This window comes from Panthera leo, chromosome A1 (genome assembly GCF_018350215.1).
Source record: "Panthera leo isolate Ple1 chromosome A1, P.leo_Ple1_pat1.1, whole genome shotgun sequence".
In the NCBI taxonomy this organism is placed as follows: Eukaryota; Metazoa; Chordata; class Mammalia; order Carnivora; family Felidae; genus Panthera; species Panthera leo.
In genome coordinates this window covers 208,157,514-208,179,885 of record NC_056679.1, presented here as the reverse complement: position 1 = coordinate 208,179,885, position 22,372 = coordinate 208,157,514, and the positions used below count along the sequence as shown (strand labels likewise).

At 43.8% G+C, this 22,372-nt stretch overlaps 1 protein-coding gene across 2 annotated transcripts in view; it reads left to right on the top strand.

Moving 5' to 3' along the window:
* Positions 1–22,372, top strand: part of EGFLAM (EGF like, fibronectin type III and laminin G domains) — a 475,662-nt gene that overhangs the window by 294,345 nt on the left and 158,945 nt on the right. The window contains exon 1 of one of the 2 annotated variants that reach the window (XM_042951706.1): positions 3,392–3,673. The exons of the other annotated variant lie outside the window; for it this stretch is intronic. Within the exon in view, the coding sequence (XP_042807640.1) occupies positions 3,577–3,673 (97 nt within the window). The 5' untranslated portion in view covers positions 3,392–3,576. Of the gene's footprint in view, positions 1–3,391; positions 3,674–22,372 lie in introns of those variants that run through there. 2 annotated transcript variants of the gene reach the window in all.

The window sequence follows — 22,372 nt, the reverse complement described above, 5'->3', positions numbered from 1 at the left end:
AGGGAGACAGATCTCTATCTGCTGATTTGGGTGGATTTTCAGGTTAAAAAGCATGTACGAATTGCTCCTGTTTGTGTCAAGTATATGTGCGTGCTTGTATGTTCATAGAGTATGTCTGGAAGGATGCACGAGAAACTGATAACAGTGGTTGCTTCTGGGAGAGGCTGGGTGAAAGGAAACTTATTTTTCACCATACACTCTGCATATTTCAAATTTTATGTGTACATAGAACCTCTTCAAAAAAAATGAATTAGACCTAACGTTAATTATTGGCTGCTTTTCCTGAATCCTGTGTTAGAACTTCCTCAACATTCTGTCATTGGTAAGTTTGTCTTTGTTTCATCTGAACACCCTCTGAATCCATTCCGTGGAGCAAAGGTCAGACTCTTCTCCCACGATATTGAGCAAAGCAGGCAGGTCACTCTTCTGCTGGTGACCTTATTAATTGAGTTTAAACCTCTGGTGAATTTGAACAGATTTTTAAAAATGAAACATTCAAAGCCTCTTTGCCCTCTCTAGTTCCTCTCCTCCCAGAAGGCAGGAAGGAAGTGAAAGGCAAGTGTCTATTTATCTTTTGTCAGATTTATAAATGCCACAAACTGGTTGTCCAACTGGAAGGAGAGGGAACCTTGGAGGATGTGATTTGACTCTCAAAGGAAGGAAATAACTTTTCTCTAAGGTGTTCCCTAGATTTGTAACAAGCTGATCCCAAGAAGGTCTAATCCAAAGGCCTGAGGACCCAGAGCATTTGGGGGCACTCGAAAGTAAAATATAATAATATAATTGAAGGTGATCTCACAAGGAAGAAACAAGTGGGGACTCTGAAGACCCCAAGCCAGCTTCCCAATCACCTGTAGCCATCTGCAAGAGACGGAAGGGAGCCCATGCCAGGGATGAGGAGGTGATATGGGCACCTCCATCATCCCATGGAGGTCGAAGGTATGCAAGAAGGGTGAAACTCGGGCTTGCAAAATTTACAACGGACAGTTTGTTTATGTCTTTTAAAAGGCACATTCAGAGCAAAAAATGTCTTGGACTAGATGGTGCTGTTCATCAGATGATGAAGAGGAAGCAAAACCTGGGAGATAGCAATGACTTCTTCCAGCCCCTTCATTTTACCAAGGTACACTGTGGGCAGAGCCTGAGATTACACACCAAGAGCTTGTGATTCTTGGTCTGCTTTTCTGTCTGCTCCCCCTTGGTCTCCTTAAACTCCTGGACTCTGGCACTAGACCAGAGTCAGCTGAAGCTCTGTTTCTTGGGAGCTGCATGATTTTGAGAAAGTTACTTAACTTTTTCATGCCTTAGTTTCCTTATCTGTCAAAGGGGTAATACTAATAATACTTACCTGGTGTGGTTGTTATTGGGATTATAAAGCACTTCAGAGAGAGTGTGTTACCCGGTAGGTATTATATACACGTTAGCCATATAGTGGTTAGTATTACTTCCAATTTTTAGATCAGGGAGAATTATTTTTAAGTGGGAAAGAGTGGAACCAACCTGGAAGCTCTCTTCCTGGTAACACTTGCTTTGTTCCTGGTATCACCCTAGCTCTGATATAAAAAATCACTTTCTCATAAAGAGAACTATCCAACAACTTTAGGGGCGGTGGTGAGGTAGGGTCTCTCTGTCACAGGTGGAGTTTAAACACAGGGGAATGACCTGCCAAAGACGCTGAGAGCAGATTTCTGCAGGGAATGGGGGCAGAGCCTGGATAACCTCTGGGGCGCCCCCCCCCCCCCCCGCCCCCGCAATCCCAAGGGTCTATGATTCTGCTACTTTTGAGCCTAGCAGTCCTGGGGGCAGTCACATTGCCTGGCTTTCAAACACGGCATTGTTATCACCTTGGAAGTGAAGAACACAGTCTGTTTGACTTTTCTACTCTAGCTCTGCATAAAAGGACAAGCTCAGGTGTCACAGCTAAGACTTCCAAATACTCAAGTCAGAGTGGACTTGAATTTATTACGGGCAGTCGGGCGCGGGAGAAGGCCAAGGGAACATATTCTCAAGCTTGGCAAACAAACAAGATTGGGCTCATTATAAACCCTCTAGCCATGGGATATTCATTCCTAAAAAGAGGAGGAGAAACCTTCGGGGGCGGGGAGAGCTAGCAGCTCTCAGCTATCAGCTGACAGATATCAGCTATCAATGCCCTTCCCTCTGGCTCTCCGAAACCTAGGTTAACAATGAAGGGCCAGGACACCCAGGAGCCTCCGCAGGACCGCAGGGTGGAGAAGGTGCAAGGTCCTCCCAGCCAGCAGCCACTGTCTCCCTCTGCGGGGCACTTCCTAAGGCCTTTGATCTTTCCCCAGGGACTGGCGAAGACTGTTTTCTTGGTTTATTTATTGTATCTGCTTTCTCTTCTCGCTGGCTTGAAGATCAGCACGCCAGTGTGTGTAACTTGACTTGAGTCTCGGGGTCCCCCCTCTCGCAGTGCCACCAGGAAACCCGGGAAAAGGCGTATTTTACTGAGTCTTAGGGCAGCAAATCCAGAGAAGGGAGCCGACCCGGGAACCTAGATCCCGTGGAGTCAGTGGCCCGGACCTCGCGCCCGCCCCTAACCCCAGCCCAGAGGGAGGCTGCGGTGTCCCGCTCGGGTCTTCTCCGTCCGCCAGGGGGCTTGAGCTAGGATCCCTCACCCCGACGCCAGGCTTAACCTGGACTTTCATCTCTTCCCCTGGAGGGTCTCAAGTTGCTTTCCTCTGCCCAGGGAGGGGACCCCAATCCCCTGCGCTGGGCCCTAATCTCCACCCCGCGTTTCCAATGGAGTGGCGTGGCCTCCACTCTCCATCTGCGCGCCTTAAATCCCATTTATCTTCTTAGCGCCCGAGACTCGGTCGGCCCCGCCCCCTCTTCTCTTATCCTCCCCCACTTGCAAATCGCAGACAGTCCTCCTTCCCCCAAGTGCGCTGGACCGACCCGAGCAACCTTTGGAGGTGTTGGGGAAAGTCCCCAAGCTGGGTGGAAGTGACCTAGAGGGGAGCAACAGGAGTAGGGTACAGCCCGGGGAGGCGCCGCATGATTTCGGGGTCTGAACCACAGCAGAGGGTCCTGGGCTCACAGTCACCCAACTCCTGCCCTGCGAGACGCTAGTGGTTGAAGTCGGCCCCTCCTAGCGCCCCAATCTAGGTCACCAGCAGGGAAGGGCCGAGCCAGGGGGATCGCTAGAGGGAGAGGGGCGGGCTGCCTGTCCCCGAGGTGGGCCAAGAGTAAATGGTCTCAGGGCCTGCCCCTCTCACTTCCACTCGATTGTAATTCCATCCCCCGGCGGGTCGAGCCTCCCTCCCTCCCCCGGCTAGCAGGTCCCTCCCCGTCGGCTTCCTTCGCCGCCCCCGCCCCCCTCCCCGGAAAAGCCCTGCGGCTCGCAGCCGACTTCACTCCCGCACGCCGACCTCCCGGCTGCTGTCCTGCCTCCTTGGACTCCTCGGTCGTTCCTGGTCCAACCTCCCTCAGCCCTGCACCACCTCACCCGGGGCAGGGGATCCACGGGGGCCGCCTCCCCCCCAGGTCCCCCAGGAGACGCCCTTTCTCTGCGCGTCCGGGACTTGGTGAAACTTTGCAGGCGCCCGCGGTGAAATGGATTTAATCCGAGGCGTCTTGCTCCGGCTCTTGCTCCTGGCTGCCAGCCTCGGACCCAGCGCAGTGTCGCTCAGAACGGCTCTCCGAAAATCAGGTAACGCGCTCAGTGCGCTCGGGGGACACCACGCCCGGAGCGCCCGGGTCTCGGTCCCCGCCAGGACGCAAAGCGGGCGACGCACCGCCCCTCTCTCCCCTGGCCGGCGGCGGTTTAACTGGGTCCATCTCTGCCCAAAGCTGAGAAAAGGTGCGAACCTCGCCCTCTCCCCGGCTCAGGCGGTTCCAGGGATGTTTGTTTGTTAAAGGAATGATCTGTTTTCCAGACACAGTATAGATGGAGGGCTCTGTATTTGACCACGGAGAGCTGAGAGTAGGGACAGCGATCATGCTGTCTCAATTACAGAGGACTGCAACTGTGCAGAAGTCAAACAGCTCCTCCAGTGTCTCTAAACATCTTTATTGAATTCATATTGCCCAGGGCCCGGCCATTTCCTGTTAAGCGTCTGAAGATTTGCCTGGAGTTCCCTATATGCCCATCTCTGGTCCTTACCCTGCAGTGTGTAGGGATGTCGCCTCTGCTTTTAAGGATGCTTCCCTCTCTGGGGCCATTTTCTCAGAAAGGGGTGCCCAATGTTTTGAACTCCTTTGTTTGCTCGCCAATTTAAACACAGATGTATGGTGTACGATATTACAAAGAATTGTAGAGAACTGGAAACAGTAACTTGCATTTCCTCTAGTTATGCGGTTAAAAAGTTCTTCATCTATTTCTGTCTACTTTGACTTGGTATGTGTTGTGAGATTATTCAAAATACAACGTCCTAAACAATAAAGTTCTAAACATTATCTCCCAAATAACGATTTTTATTCTTCTTTGCTAAGACTTATTTAGAATTCTGGAAAATCTGTGTTTTCCTGGTTTTGAGTTTTTTTTTTTTTTTTAATTTACTTTGTAAGCAAAGTTGTCTTATGGGATTAATTACTTCTTAGGAACAATGGAAAACAATGTAAGTTTACTTGAATGCCGTCTGCAAAACTCTGCAGAAAGTGCAGTTTGTCTTTACAAATAACGTTTCTATAAGAAAGAGACCAACCAGGGGAAATTTATCAGAGGGCAAAGAAAATAATCTTGGCGGTTCCCATATGGCTTCTTAAATATTTTCACTGCTCAAGGGTCTTTCCATTTGCAAACATGACTTGTTGCCTTTCAGCTCCAAGAGACGTACTCACTCTTCAAGCTGTATCTACTATTACCTGTGCTTTGCTACCTGCCTTGAAATTTAGAGTCATTATCCTAATCTTCAACGCACTGAAATTACGAGCTATTCTATAGCCTCTGTTCAATTCATTTTGGAGATAATAGCAGCAGTCCAAGGCAATACTATATTGTTTTACTTCTTACATGCACACGTACACACATCTTCAAGGATTTCAATGAAGGGGCTTCTTTCTAACTTTCCTTCTAAAGTGACCACCATCTAAAGTGATCATGATCAATTGTATTCTGTGGGTTTATTCACATAAAACCATCTAGTCACAATTTTTGAATAACGCATAGTTACACCTGTAGTTCTTAAGCTTAAGCACTGTGTGTAATATTCTTTTAAGGATAGATTTCAACCCATTTAAGCAGAATTTTTTAAAAAGCATTTCATAACTGTCTCCTGTATAAAACTGCTCCTATGGTTTACCATATTTCCTTTCTTATGTTTTGTAGTTTGTCTCCTAAAAATATTTTCTACCTAGTTCATCTAGGATCTCATTCTGATACTCATGCCATGAATGTGCCGTTGTGGCCTCTTTGGTTTTATCTGAAGCATGGATAGGGTTTTGATAGTGGAAACTCTATCTTTTAAATATTTTTGGCATATTAAATACATCAAATTTGAGGTAGAGGGGGTGTTTGGACTAGGTTCAGCCCAGAAGAGCTTTTCATTACTTTATAATTTTATCCAGACACTGGCTTTCAGGTTGGACAGCTGCTCAGATTAAAATGACAGCTACTTCATAAACTTCAGGGTAAAATTTTCTCCTGGGCTCATTTACATCCCTTGGAAAGACTAGTTTTTGATCCGTAAAATTGGTCCAGATTAAAAACTGAATGTGCCCTGCTTGGCTCTGATGTGAACAGCAACCAGCTAATTTGTAATCTTCCCCAGACACCAGCAAGTCCTGCCAGGATCCATATAGGAGTTCTTCGTACCTTGTTTCCTCAATAGAAATCGGTTTGTGAGCAGTACTTGGAAGGTAGTGTGACTGCCATGTAGGTGTACTGGAACAGTCCTGGTTTTTTGTTTTTGTTTTTATTATTACTTTTTTTATTTTAGAGAGCGAGAGGGCGAGAGAGAGAGAGAGAGAGAGAGAGAGAGAGAGAGTGCAAGCTAGAACAAGGGCAGAAGGAGAGAGAGGAGAGACTCCTAAGCAGACTCCACGCTGAGTGGCGTGGATCCCGCAACTCTGAGATGATGACCTGAGCCAAAGTCAAGAGTCAGACACTCAACTGACTGAGCCACCCAGGTGCCCCCAGTCCTGTTTTCTTTAGATGACCCTGTATGTTTCCTAACGACTCTAAATCTACTTTTGACAAGTACAGCTTTGGTAGAGAAGTCTTGTATTCAAAATCAACCAGAAAATTCCCCGTCCCCACCTACCTCTAGTGGGAAAAAAAACAAGTAAACAAGTAGCAGGTTTAATTATGAGTTTAATTTGAGTCAGACGTAGGCAGCCTTTCCCTCGACCCCAAGATAGCTCATCTGCTGTGATCGAGCATTAATAAAGAATCCTCTGCATTTGCCGAGACTAACAAGAAATGACAGCTTTTAAGTTAAGTCAAATTAAATAATAATAACTAACTCTAATGAAGTGCTTGCTACACTGTTCTAAGAACTTGGCACGTACTGATATTTAATCAACCCAATAGCTCTGTGAGATGGGTACTATTATTACCTCTGTTTGACTGAAAATGAAGTTGTGGCCTAGAGAAAATTAAATATCTCTTCCGAGGTCACACAACTAGTGAGTTATGGAACAGGATTCAGGCTGTGATATTCAGGACCAGGAATGGGAGTCCTTAGCAGTCCTGTTAGCAGGGGTACGCAGCCTGCCTTGGAGGGCATCTTCCTCCTGGCTGAACCAGGGAGCTCCCATGGACAGAGCTGGATGGAGGGCGTTATCCCTGCTGCTGCGCATGGGGAGCCTGTTAAATGCTGTTAAACGTTTGTACATGGGATCATGCCCAGGCCTTTAAAGATAACAGTGCGAGTGATATACTGAGAGGGAGTCCTGGAAGCCACTGTCTACTGAGCTCATCTACAAGAATCGGGGGATGTAATCTTACAGGCTGCTGAACCATTTCCTTTCTCTTGTTGAACTCCTGGGTGCTAAGTCTCAGGAGGGCCAGAGGATCCATCCAAGTACCTGGAGGTAGAAAAAAGAGGCTTCTGAAGATAGGTAGGGTATAGGACACTGTCATCTTCTGGGTCTTCATGGTGTGGAAACAATATACCCTTCATTCATTTTCAGATAATGAATTAGAATCATAGACCTGGAAGGAAATGGAAAGCCCTCATTTTACGACTGGGCTGAGGGCGATTAAGGGGCTTGTCCAACTTTACATCAGAAGCTGACCCGGAACTAGTACCCAGGCCTCTTGAGTGGGTACTTCTCCCTTATCCGTAGTCTCACCAGGAAGTACGGGAAAGACGGTTGTGTTTCTGATGTGGAGCAGGAAGATGGGAAAAGGAAATCCAGACACATGTGCTAGAGCCAGCGCTCATCAAGCCACACACACGTTTCCATAGGCAGATTGGTAACTCATGGTGTTAATTAAGTCTCTGGCACAGAGACAGGGGCTGGAGGACTGCGTAAAGGCCCTGCCTTTCCTCCTGTCTTTCCAGGGTCAGTGAGATCAGGTCAGGTCAGAGTTGAGAATTCAAGGTCATCCCTAGGAGAGCTGGGGCTCCAGAACTATCGTTAGGGAGATGCGGGTCTCTGATCTTTTCCTTTCTGCTTCCTCAGCATTTCCTTGCCTGTAAAATCGGACTACAAGGAAGATCCAAAGAAACTCAGAGAGCAAAAAACAAAAGTCTGGAAGAGCGGAGTTAGCTCATGGGCAGTGATCTTGCTCGTTGATGGTGGTGAATACACGTGCCTCTAGGTGGTTTCTGCTGCTGCTAGTGTGAGGTTCAATGGCTAGGGGTCGTGGATCTTCCAGCTCTACTTCCCCCCATGCCAATCTGAACAACCTGCTAGTCACAAGAGACTGGTTATGACCTCATGGCTCCCATGCAAGCGCCCTTCTCAAAGCATGTCTTTGGGGGCTCATGTTTTCTATGTGTCTCTCCTTGTCCCTTTTCAACCCGAAGTACCTCATTACAATGCTATCCAGATTGTCTGGCTTCTTGGGGAAAACCGCAGCTCATAAAGGCCACGTATATATCCCCCCATAAATGCTGTGTGTGTGTGTGTGTGTGTGTGTGTGTGTGTGTGTGTATCCCCAGGACCTAACTACTAGCATCCATGCAGTCCAGGCAATGTAGCAGAAATATTTCCCCTGCTCTTTCATTTTATTAGCCCTCCTACCCTCTTATTTGTTTCTACATCATATCTAATTCCTCTAAGAAGCCCCTGCATGTCTTTCTCTCTCTCCTTTGAGTCTCTGTGAGGTAAAGGGACAGAGAGGTCAAGGTCAGGGGTAAGTGTCACATAACATGTGGCAGTACTTGTTTCTCAGAATTCTTTCTCATGGAAGAGTGACTTGGCCAGAAAGGAACTGAGTGGTGTTTTTTGTTTTTGCTTTTTGTTTCTTACCCTGAGCTCAGGGCTTTCATAACCTCAGAATCCTTTTTGGGAGTAGTTGTCCATCTGTCTAGCTCAAAAGGGGTCCAGTGACGCAGAACTAGATTCTGGGAAGACGGGGACTCGGGCGTCTGAGGCCATAGTGGGACCTCAGCTTCCACTGGGCTGTCCTGTGGATGTCCTGAGTCTTCCTGCCACACCCACTCGGTAAGCAGGACTAGTTTTTCTCAATCGACTAAATGAATGATGTGATGTCATGATCACAACAGAAAATCTTTTGAGCTGGTCAGGACCCCTGCCACTGATTTTGGTCATAAGGTGTCAAACTGTGGATATGGGAAGTATACCTGCTATTTCAGGGATAGAAACAGGGAAAAGGATAAGAGGTACCTCAGAGCCTAAATGGCACTTGGTAGTGGACACCCCCAAACCCATCTTTGATTCCACTCCTGTTTTGAAGAAAGACCCCAGAGTGTGGCTTCAGCTTCTTGAAACGAGCTGGAAGACATTTGCGTCCTAGTCACTACTTGCCCCCCAGTCTCATGGGATCGGGGGTGGGGACGGGCCAGCAAGGGACACAAGGGAAAGTCAAGTCAAACCGCTGTCAGCAGAGGATGCACTTTTCAGAGCTGGCTCGGAGCAGATCTGACCTCTGCAGATCTCAGGCCGGTGATTCCTGACCTTCCATGTGGGTTAAGAATTCTTGGAGTGCCTCACAGGCATCTGCCTTCTTAACAAGAACCTCAGATGACTTGAGGTGATTTGCAGGTCCCATTTGAGATGTGACAAAGGAGAGGTTAGTCTCCTCTCAGCCTCCTTCTCCTCTGCACCTGCTCCCCAGATACTCTGCAGGACACTGACAGCCTCTCCTTCTTTTGTTCATCCACACCACATGTGATTGGCAGCAACAACTCATTGCTCTGGGTCTGTATTGTAACCTTAGACCCCACAGGTCTTCTGAAGGTTAGATTTGGGGCTTGTGGTCTTCAGAAGATAGCTGAGCAACATCTCTACTAGGCAAATCCCCACCCCCCACCAGCCCGTTCATTGAGAGGTGGCTGCACAGAGGGAAAGCCTGTAGTGGCATGAACAAGAAGCCACATGGAACTGTGTGTAGCTAGCCCCTCGGCCCCCATTTTCCTCAGACCCACTGTACCCTCCCAACCCCCACCCTGCACCTGTTCTTTCAGCCTCCAAAGCTGCCTCCTCCTTGGGTGAGAGCACAGACTTTAATATTTGGCAAATTTGGGTTCAAGTTCTGACACTGTTTTTTGTTAGTTACTTGATGATGTAAGGCAAGTTATATTAGCTTGGTAAACCTCAGTTTCTTTGTCTGTAAAAATAAGATGAGGAAGGAACCTGACATTAAGGTTGCTAGAAGGATGCAATCCTTCTAGCGATACATGTACTCAAGCGTTTAAAAGGCACAGAAGCCTGAGGCTGAAGGCAATATTTATGAAACTGGGATTGTTTAATCTGGACAGAGGAAAAAAAAGAAACAGAATGAATATGTGTGACTGAAAGAATATGTTCCAGGAACAGCAGAAAACACAGACACTTAAGATTTCGTGTTCCTTTTCCATACATATTAATATATGATTGATTACATGTGATTTAATTTGTACTGAGTTGTCAGATTTTTCAGATAAATTAATTGGCATATCAGAAGGACTCTTTGGTCAACCACATGCCTTGATTTTTGGTTTAGAAAATGTAGCTGCCGGGTTTGTGGTCTTGCTTGAATGGATTCCTTTGAGAAACAGTAACCCCAAGGGTGGTGGATGATTTTTGCCTGGTAATTGTCTTGGGGAGGTTTTGCAGGGTGTGGGGCGCAGGGGGAGCAGCTGTTTCTAAACGAGAATTAGCCAGACTGATGTGTAACTGGGAGCGGAGAAAATCTCTGTGAAGCTAGGGAGTTAAGAAATGGTTCAGGTTTGCTCATTGATCGGGAGATTGGAGTAATTCATGAGCCGCTACCAATGACAGGGAATGTTAGAGGTCAGGCTCCATTGGCTCTTCTTTTCCTATTAATGATTCTTGCATTTCCTCGGCCATGCAGCCCCTGCATCCCCCCAGATAACCCACCGGCTTATTTTAAGAATCGAAGGAAATAAAACAGACTAGTGCTTTGCAAGAGCCGAAGCAAGTAGATAAAGATGGGATATTACCATTCGACAATAATCATCGTAATTACTATTACCTTACCAACTAGCCAAGCAAAGATATACTTTCCGAAGCTTTCGTCTCGTTTCCAGTCTCTTCCTCCTCACTGCCCTGAAGACACTTGAAGATTCTTTCTTCATCTGACTCTGCAAATCCTGAGCAATTTAAATCTTAACACTTGTGTTTGCTGACAGGGCACCCAAGATCCCGAATCAGATTTAATGCAATGTTAATGCTATTTATTTATCTTGGCACAATAAGTTTCTGTTAGCCAGTTAATGGTTTACATTGTGCAAAAGGAGTTGTATCAGCAGGCACTTTTCTGTAACATCTGGGCAATTGGAAACATAATACTTAAATACAACCTGAGTGTAGAGCCTTCCTTGGACAGATGGCTAATTTTATTGATCTAATTTTACACTTAGGAATAGGTCCCATGATCCTTTGCTTGTAATTCTTAGAGTGAGCAGAGAAATAAATAAAATGGGTGGTGGCTGTGAATTAGATGCTTGTTACATTGCTTGTAATTTATTTTTAAAATACTTCTGTATAAACAGTCATTGTGTGAATTACTTTAATCTCTACCCTAAGGGTGCTTAATTAACACTTGAAGTAATCCGGCATAGAAGGTACCACTCCTGCATAAGACTTTACATTTTATTTTAATCTCTCACTGCCTGTGCCATACCAGTGGTTAAATATTTTGAACTTGGTCTCTTGCTAGGCAGAAACCCACACTCCAGGGCTAGGGAGTTACCACTTGAACTTTTAAAGTCCACTCTCAAAAGTGACTTGGGAAATACATGAAAATAAGTATTAGCAAAAATCCAATCTAGAGGTTTTGTTAACTAGCATAAATTATGTTAGAAATAATGTTTCCACTGGTGAAACATGTGAATAGCTAGAAAGATCATACATGTCCCTCTATTTTTTGAATGGAAAAAGACTAGGAAGCACTAAACCCAACAGTCCAGCCGCTTTAGAGTTGGGCTAAAGCTTCATTCAGTCCCAGATTTTGCTCACTTCAACAGTAGACTCCTTTGCCCGCTCCCCTGGATGACTTGCTGATTCCGCCATTAAAATGTTGATGTACCTGCCTCAGCAAGGTGCTTGCCGCTGTAACAACCCCAAATGTCAGTGGCTTAACACAAGATTTATTGTTTACTTGCTTGTAGGTCCAAAGTGGATGCCCCTTGTCGGGCAAGCTCTCCTGGACTGCTCCCCTCCAAGTGTGACTTGGAGACCTGAGTCATTCTTTCCCTGTGTCCTCCGTCTCGGAATGCCATCGTCTTTACAATGGGCTTCCAAGCTATCATGGAAGGAAAAGAAAAGGAAGGCCCCTGTGGGAGATTTTTACTTGCCAGGCCAGAACCTGGTCCTGTGGCTCCCACCTAACTGTAAGGAGGCTGGGAAGCATAGTTTGGCCACGTGCACCGGAAGAAAGTGACCCGACGTGGTGGATAGTTTCTGAAGCGGTCCTTTGGAGTTGCTAAACCCATAGACAAGGGATGTTAAAAGAGTAAAGTCTATGAGAATTTTGGTGACCTCTTGCCAACGAATATTTGTGTACGTGGCAGAACTTGGCCTAGAATTTGCATCCATTATGGTGTGCAGTCTGGCTGAGACGCAGATGGCTACCATCTATCTATGTGTTGGAAATCATCATAATTTAACAAAAGATCCTAAACACTAAGCAGTCAAATTGACTTAGATTGGTTTGCAAAAGGATGCAAAAATGGGTATATGTTTGCGTGAATATATGCTATTTGTTGCCACCTTTTTTTGTCCGTTTTACGAAAAGTAAAACTAATCCCTTTTAAAAAGTAAAATAACTATCCAGTTGGTTAAATAGAGTAAATTTCTAAGGCACATCGACCAGAACTCCAGTGATTTCCCTATAGTTTTCTGGAAGCTCCTTCTATTTGTGTCCCATAACAAAAAGGACTATTCATGGTAGGATAATTTATTCAGTGAGATACACATCTTAAAATATAAAAATCAGTTTTTAGACACCACAGCCTGCTTTGATGGAACGAAGATGGTGTGGACTGATCCCAACAAAAATAAATTGATACATTTATTGAACCACTGCACTTCCTAAAACACTTTCATCGAAATGATCTCATTTGATCATTTCTACTGGGAAGTCCAGAGCAGATGACTTAGCAAAGAGGAAGTAGGCATAGCCAGGACATGAACCTAGGTCATCCAGCCCCTAGCCCTTGTTGCTTCCCAGCATTCCAGAGGTATTCCTGCAGCTAACAGATAAAAACCTGATCGCTACAACATGCCTGAGCAGCTCTGCAGTCATGACATGCAGTCAGGAGGAAACTTACCAAGACTCGCCACTCTTCACTTGCAAAGGCTCCAGTGCATGTCGCAGGACACCATGTAGAATGATCTGGTACTGGTACAGTCATACTCCTGGCTGGTTAGTTGTGCATTTTGTCAAGTACACGGTGACTGAGGGGCTATTTACAATCGAGAAACAACTGTGGTAGCTGGAGGCTAGCTCCAGAGTCCCCCAAGATGTCTCCCCAAGAAGACCCTTTTGGGGTCTCGGGGACCACTCAGAGGACTCAGCCTGGCCTTGAAGCTTTCCATTCCTGTACTGTTTAGCCATTTTCTTTAGTGGCAAATGATGTTTGCTAGACCTTCAACGTGGTGTATTTCAAGGTTTATCATTCAAGTCTCAAGACTTGCTGTTGGTTTCTTAAACAGCTCTGTGATATTCTAAGAGTTCCTAATTAGTGTAGTTAAATAAACCATTAGTTTGAAAAAAGAAGCATTCCTCTGTTAGCTGTTTTAAAGTAATTCATGGGCTGTGGTTACAACCTACACACATAACACACACCCCTTCAGCTTCGAGCAGTTATAACGAGAATCCAGTAAACAGACCTGGGTTTGAATCCTAGTTTTCAAGTTTATTCTTGTCTGATTCCAGATAGAGAACTTAATTTCTTTATTCCTTAGATTTCCATCTGAAACTTAAGGCTCATAGTACCTGCCACAAAGGTTCTGTGTGATGAATAAATGAGATGATTTCTGGAAATGCACCTAGGAAAGCACTTAGACGTTTGGTACATAATTACACTCCAGAGTTAGTCCATATTAATTTGATTCATTACAATTTGTAGAGTTTGTACAGCGGTGGAGATCGTAGCTTTTTCATACTCGAGAGGCCTCAAATATTGACAACATTGACACAGATGTATAATTGAGTTTAGTTAGGCTCCCATGAAAATGGAATTGAAAATGGTTTCATTTCCTTAATTTTATATTATAGATTCTTGGAGTTTATGTTGTTAAATGATGACTCTTGGTATCTAGATTAGTCATAAAGATCATGTTATCGATGAAAGATCTGGAAGTGGCTTAGAGTTTAATAAAAATAGCCAACATCCATTTTGGGCTTTGTATAAAACCGAGACGAAAGAATCAAGATCATATATCAAAATTATATATAGCTACTAGAGTAGTAACAGATTTTCATATATCAGCTGTATGGCTCCTTACCCAAAAAGAGGCTATTTGCAGTTAGAATATAAACAAAATTTTCCTTAGCTACCTTCTTTACTGTGGTATTAAGAGAATAAGTATAAAAGATGCTATTTCTATGATATCTATTCTCTCCCCATTTTGAGTCAACCATGCTCTCTGCCAGAATAATCTTCCTAAAATGCAGTTCTAATCCTGTCACTCTTGTGTTTAATATTCTTTTCTGGCTCCCTGCTGCCTTCCAAACTCTAAAGCTGAACATCCAAGGTCTGTCACAATATGGCTCCAACTTACTTTTCCTGTCTTCTCACTGAATACACAACCTGTATTCCAGCCAAACTAGATTATTTGCTATTCTATAGTCTACTTCTTCGTTTTTCCAATATGAGCCTGTCGACATGCTGATCTGCCTCCTTGGAACATCCTTCCCACGTCTCTGCTCAGGGAAATGCAATGACCCTTCAAAGCATGGCTCAGTTGCCCCGTTCTGTGAAGTCTTCATGTTCCCTCCCAGCCAGGATCCATTTCTGTTTTCTCCCATTCTCTGTTGTATTATGTTATCGGTGTGCCTGACTCATGCCTTCTATTAGATTTGTAACTTTGTTGAGGAAAGCACTATGACATCTTTCACCTGTGGGTCCCCTCCATCGCCTGGTGGAGTGTCTTGCATGCAGTTGGCCTTCCCCAGGCAGCTGTGGAATGGAAAGAGATGGCCTTGTTGTGGGCAAACACCTTTTTATGTCGTGTGATTAATTTGATTCTGCTCCCCGCTCCCGAATTCATTTCCTCCCTCCAGCACAATACAGGAGAGGTGTCACTTCCATGTGCCAACAGTTTTGCTCAACCTGAGCAGACATTTGAAAACCCGCACTGCAGTCTGGTTTAGAGAAGGAAATATCTCAGCACTCAGTCTGCAGCAGTATGTAATTTAAATCCTACCTACGTGCTGCCAAAGGCTATTGGAATTGTGGGTTCTTAAGGAGTGTCTGATCGAGTCCAAATTGTGAAATATGTCATTTTCCATACATGGAGAACAGGTAGAGTTTGAAGTAACATGCAGGGCTGCCTCAGATCTGTTTTTTATCATGTCTTGGAAGGTTAAGAAGCAAAGGCAATAATACCATTTACTGGTACATCAAAAGATAGTGGGGGAGGAGGAGTTAACAGTCTAGTGTTCAATTCCCCTCCTTCCCCCACCTGTCTTTAAAACCGAAGGAAAATGAGGCTGTGTGGGAATGGCATTGGTGGCATGATTGAAAAGGTCAGGTTGCGGGAGAAGGGATAAAGCCAGTCCTTCTCTCGTAATGAGATCTGACTGTGAGGTCGGGAGGAAAACAGTACTCAAGTTCTTCAACATTCTTCTTCAGTTTTATTGTGCTGGCCCTGGCTTGCTTAGGAAGATCAATTCTGTAATCCCTGGAAAGTAAAGCAACCAAAAGCTGGAGTGTTTGCAAAGGTTTTTCCAGTCTTTGTTTTGCAAGGACCAACATGTCTGATAAAATGAATGCCCCTGGGCAGCCCAACCAAAAGCAGCTTACAGAGTTTGGTTGATTGACCCATTGATTGACCCATTCACCGGTTGACTTCCATATGTATATATGTATATGCATATATATGACTTGGATATATATGGAGAGAGCGGAGAGCTGAAAATGAGTTGCATTGTAGTAGCAATTAAAATTGAACTAAGTAAATGATATACTGCCAAAGTATTTAGGGGGAAGCTTACTGATATATGAAATTTACTTTGAAGTACATTAAAAATAAGATGCCCTGATGGATGGAGAAGGGGTAGATTGTTGGATACATATGCGATAAAGCAAGTAGTAAAATGTCAATGGTGGAATCCATGTGGTGAGTGAATACATGTTCACTGGAAAACTCACTTTTCTGTACGTTGAATATTTTCATAATCAAGGGGTGGAAAGGGTGAACTGAGTATTAAATAAACAACGACTACAGAGTTTTACCCATGAAGACAGATTCTAGCATATTGTGCTGTGCACCCACACACCCTGGGGTTTTTCATCTTTGTCCTACCCCTCACCCCACATCCACTCCCTCTCATCTCTGTCCCCCTCCTTGCCCTGAGGGGCTCCTTAAGGCATTACTCAGATTGCAGTGCCTTTTGCTTCCCCCGAGGGTTCAGCCAATGGGAGGCACTGGAAGGAGATGAGGGGGAGCAGGGGAGAGAAGCCAGTGTATTTCTTCCCTGATTCCCCCTGCTGTGCTATTGCATTTCTCAGAAACCACCGCTCCTGCCCCTTCATGGATCCTGGCCCTGGCCAGCTCCAGTAACCTGGTTTTTCTCCACTTGCATTTTCCGCCCCTGTTTTTTCTCCACACGCATTTTCATGGCGTAATGGCAACACTTCTGGAGTGCTGGGCTCTGGGTTGCCATCAGTATCCCTCTCTGTCCCTTAAAGCAGCTCACATCTCTGTAAGTAGTCTTTTAATTAAAATCTTTTTTAATTAAGTAAATTCTTCTTCCTGCTGGGACTCTAACTGATACCTTTGGTACTACTGCTTTGTAATATATGCCCTATTTCTACGATTTCCCTCCTTAGGCATAACCATAATGCTTTGATTTGTATGTACCTTGCATTCAGATCTCTCTGAGGATCAGGTCTGATTTAGCTTAAGGATGCCTGCTGTAGATTCCTGGCAAGAGTAACAGGAACCTTGATCTTTTTGAGGATGAGCTTGTTCTCTGGGCCCAAATCTGCTGGCTTGTGTAAGAAAGAGCATATCGAGACCAACCTATACATTGCTGTGTGGTGTTGAGAAATGATCGCAGTGATATTCATGACCCCTAGTAGAAATTCTAGGAACCCAGAGCTTTCTAGAACACATAGGAAATGAAGGGAGGATCATTCTTCATTTCTTGAGAAAATCACCATGAACCAAATCTAACCTCTTATAACTCCAGGGAATTTGATCTCAAGGGAAAAGACCATGGGAAGCTTGGACTTTTTCCCAGTTCTTTTAGGTTTGTTGTTGGTTTTTAGGCTTTTGATATTTTTTAGACTCTGTTCTGGTTTCTTGGCTATTTGTATCTGATATTCTACCGATGAGTGGAACTGAACTGAAAATGCTTATCGTTCAAACTTAAAAGAATTAATTAGGCTACCCCCTTTGTCTTGGTTTGGATTCCCCAGTAACAGACAAAGAGTTGAATACAAATAGTTTATCTGAAAGGTAAACAGAACAAAACAAAAGCTGAAAACAGGAGCGTGGGGGAGTGAGACTGTCTACTGAGAGGAGAGTCCTGAAGGTTTTCTTGGCAAGCGGGTTACATTATAGATGATAGAGCTTCAACTGGTGGGAGAAACTGAAGGAACTGGTCCAGAACACATGGTTCAGAGTTGTCCTGCCTGAGGAGTAATTGAGAAGGCCAGTAGGAGTTAGAGCCTTCACTACTTATGAGTATGCTCCGTTTAGAATTTGCTTCTAGGTAACTCCATTTGCATTTAAAGGCGTGCATCTTGCTTTCACAAAACAATGACGATTGCCCAAATTTATGTAGTACTTGCTGTATACCAGGCATTGGTAGTGACAGCGTAGCCTCCTAAGGCCGGCATCATAGAAACCCTGAATTTTAGCACAAGGAGGGACCTGACGGGTAGCTGTCTTAACTCTGTATGGTCTAGTGAAGGTAAGTCACTGGCCTGAGATCATGCATCTAGTTAGTGGCAGAATGAGCATGAGGACCCAAGGCTTTTGACCTGTGGCCCAATGCTGTGTCTGCGAGACCCCACCACCTCTGTGACCCGGGAGTAGGTAGAGACTCTTATGTGCAACTTCTGCTTTCATTGACTAGCTCTTCTTTCCTTTCAAATGTGGTCTTTGCTTATATGGTTGGAGGCAAAGAGCCCTCAGCTCAGGCTCCTAAAACAGTGCCACGTCCAGAGAAACAAATGAGCTGTGAAAAGCTTGCTCCTGCTGCTCAGTCGTGGCCCAAGCTACCTTCTTGGCTCCTCCTGGTTAGCTCTGTACTATAGAATCTGTGAGAGGCACCATCTTCTAAGACACTGAGACCCACAGGTAGATAGCCAGGGGTGTCAGGGCAGAGAAAAGAGTAACGTTGTACAGGATCAGAATTCCCATGTGGAATTACCCCCATAGCATGCTCTTAAGTGAATCCTTCCAGGAGACACCCTGAAGGGGAAATTGAGGAGAAATTTGTGTCATAAGACAGTATCAGTGGCTTAATCACTTGGCTTGCCTCTCATTGTTGGGGGTCACCTTGAGGAATTAATCCATGATGGCAAAGTTCCAGAACGTCTTTAAAAAACACAGTTACAGTCATACCTTGTAGAGCACTGCCTACATAGAATTTTTTACATAGAATTGATCCTTAAGAACCAAGGTCAGAAAACTTTCTGTAAAGGGCCAGATAGTAAATAATTCGTTTATTTTTCTTTATTGGGTCTGTATCACAACTCTTCGGCCTGGTATTGTAAAGCAAACGTAGCCATAGGCATTATGTAAATAAAAGTGTGTGACTGTGTTTCAACAAAACTTTATTTACAAAACAAGCAGAGGGCCATATTTTTCTGGAGTTCTGGTCAGCCCAAAGCCTTTAGGTGGTACAGGTCAGCAGGCCTGTTGCTCCCTTTTGTTTGCTTCCTCTGTGGTGTCTTTATTCATTATTAATATCATTAACATTGTCTTTTTCTGCTGAAAGTTTATTTTCTGGCAAATAGCTTCATTCAATTCCTAAACACCAACAAAGATAGCATTGGTATAGTGCTTAAAAGGAACGTTGGCTGTTAGAGCAAGTCCAGGGCAGTTAGCTTCACATGGGTATGGGGGTCTAATCCTGAAACAATCAAGTTATCAACCAATAAATTTTCCATTTCACATAGATAATAGGCAATAAATAACTATATCTAAAACACACATATGTAGAAAGCATTATAGATCTGAGCCCTTCCTAGAATTCTCATTCTGCTCTTATTTTAAAATAATGATAATAGCTTTGTTTTAGAGAAAAAATAAAACTCAGTTCTCAAGAGTAACTATTTTCATAGAATTACAATAGAAACCCTCTTATCAAATCCAGTTTGCATTGGTTAGTTAATTGAAAGAGTTAGTTAATGGGACAATTTAAATATAGATACATTCTATTTTCACTTAAAAGATGGCAATGGGAAATTTACTCAACGATGTTGAATAAATTCGTGTGTAATGACACACAAATGTAAAAAAACATAGCGACTGGTAAACTATTTCAGAATTTTTAAATAGCTTCAACATTCATGTGGCTTTACTACATGCCAAGTACTATTTCAAATGCTTAGAAACAATTGTACTTTTACTCCTTTTAACATCCCTTTGAGGTAGGTCTTACTTCATGACCATTTTGCAGATGAGGAGACTAATCCCCCTAATCCTAATTCAGCCAAAAGAAGTTGAGTGGCTGAACTGGGATTTGAACCAAGCCAGACTGGGCTAAAGCTTTTCTTGTCAACCACTCCCTTCTGCCCCCTCAGGGGTGAAGTTGCGTTGCAGAAGAGAGGTTGGAGGTTTGACCCAAATGGCCACTCTGCTCAAATCTTTTACATTTTAAAGTTCACTCTCATAAGTACAAATGATAGGCTCTCAGCAAAATGTATCACGAGGCATCAGCCTGGGGCATGTTAGGTGAGTACAGCTTTCCAGATTGCCTAATTCCTCAAGGGAGACACGCTTGACTTGGTGGCCATGGTGGACTTCCAGCCCAGAGTGAGGTCTTTCTTGCCAGGGCGTGAGAAGCCTCTTTAATCCTCAGCCACGTGCCCCGAAATTCCAGCTTTTATGGATATAAAATTGCCATTAGAAAGCTGTGTCACCGGATTGAGTATCTGAATATGGGGCACCGTGCCACCAGCGCCATCTTGCTACACTTTACACAGATTATAAAAAGTGAGCAGACATCACTCCTGAACAGTGACTGTGCACCTACAAAGTGATGACCAGTGGGTGAGCACGCTCAGACAGTCACGTCCGACCTAAACAGACCAAGAAGGAACTGAACGCAGCAGGCCTGCTCGGAGCCTACCAGGATGGTCTGGCAAAGCAAAGACTCCACTGATGTGTTGAGTGATACTTGTCACCTTCAGATAGGAGGTGTCTCTGAGGACGTTGATGGAGATATAGGATACTGACGGATGATGATGATGATAGCTCATCCTTACAGAGAGCTGTAGTTTGAAAAACTCTTGCCATATCATTAGTGTGTTACTGGTGGTAGATTATAGAGTCAGAGTGATTTTACAATCCTGCCTACTAGATCTGTGACTTTGGTCTAGTTCCTTAATCTTCGTGAGCCTCAGTTTTTTTCATGTGTTAAATGGGGCTAAATCCTTTATCTTTTGGAGTTTTAGAAGTTAGGTCCTATGATGCCTAGATGCGCCTAGCACCGAGCCCGGTTTGCCATAGGTTTAATGAAAATTTCCTTTATACATGTGAACAATCAGATCCTATATCTTCTTTTTTTTTTTTTTTTTTTTTTAACGTTTTATTTATTTTTGAGACAGGGAGAGACAGAGCATGAACAGGGGAGGGTCAGAGAGAGGGAGACACAGAATCTGAAACAGGCTCCAGGCTCTGAGCTGTCAGCACAGAGCCCGACGCGGGGCTCGAACTCACGGACCGCGAGATCATGACCTGAGCTGAAGTCAGCCGCTTAACCGACTGAGCCACCCAGGCACCCCCAGATCCTATATCTTCTGACTCAGATTGGCAGTCACCGCACTTTATCACACACTGTCCAGAGGCAAGCACATTTCCATTTAATAACCCACAAGGCAAAGGAACCTTCTAGTCAGGATGGACACCCAACCAAACAGAAGACAATGGATCAGTACTCTGAGTTGAGACATGGAAGTGAATATCTTTCATGCCCTGGATGGGGACAATGACAAATAAATAATGTGCTTTTGGTAATCACATACTTATGATTACATATTAATTTATTCATTCAGCAATTGTTTATTTAGTAAGTACCATATGTCAGGTATTGTGCTAACTGCTGGGAGTAAAGTGAATAAGAAATATAATAATTTCTCTAAAACTCATTAACGCTTTGCAAAATTCCAAAGATATAATGATTCCTGTTGGCATAGAAATTAGTTAGTTTGTAATTTAACTCTATGAGATTTAAATCATCTGATTACAGATTACAGAACTAATTATAAAGCTGAAAGGTACATTATGAACTACTTTTCCAGTATAACTTCTTAATATAGATCTTTATTAATGTATTTTTACATACATAAATGAAAATTCAGTGCACAGGTCTGTAGTTTAAAAAAACCTGTTAAAGATAAAAGGGCTTATGTATTTGATAAGGCTGTTTTATCGTATTACCCAATTTTCTTGACATCTTCTAGCACTTTCTATATAATTAGTAAAATAGCTGTAACTATCGTGAAAGAAAGATGGTCATTTTTAAAACTGGAAAATGGGAAAAACATATTGGTGGGAACGAAAGGACCTCCATTTTGATATTATCTATTATTCATATTATTATTGTCATCTTCTGGCCAAGTAGAAAGCTTTCATCTCACAGTTGTACTTAAAAAAAAAAAAAGCAAAAACAAAAACAAAAAACCTAAATAATTTTATAAAATGTTATAATATCAAAGAGTCTGATTGAGTAGTCCACATTTAAGGTTTGAGAGTGGGGTCTTGAGTTACTGAGACTTTGGCCCATCGGTTGAGAAAATATAGGGCTTCTGTGCATTCTTGGGGAGAAGTGGTGTTCTTTAATTACATAGTGGAGCTGAGGACAATCTGAGTGCTAATTTTTCTTGTACTAAAATAGTCTCTGACTATAAGAAGGAAAAAAGTGACAAGTATTTGCTTTATTTTCCTAAAAAGTTACATAATTTAGTTGTCTAGACAATATTAAATTAACTGCATTGTTGAGCAATCCCTCATCTGGTTGTGTAGACCAGATGTGTGCTATTTCTTCAATACTGGGGCAATTTTGAAGAAGTAGGAAGAGCACTGGGTTAGAAGGCAGGGGTTCCAGGTATGAGCCACCCCACTGTTATGTCCTATGATTGGATCTGTGATCACCATGTGTTGTTATGAGGAACAATGTTATAGGGAAACCCTGCGTGGTTTGCCTCATTATTAACCCTCAATTCCAGGAGTCCTCTGTGGCTAGAGGGGATAGGAAACTTTCTTTTTATGATAGGAAGTAGAACCCCTTTAAACTCATGTCTCATACCAAACCACTTTTCTAGATTGCCTTTTTCTTCTATGGCACCATGTTCCTTCCACTGTTCCAAGCTTGCCTCTCTGGAGTTATCTCTAATTCCTTTTCTCTCCTCCCCTACTTGCTGATTCT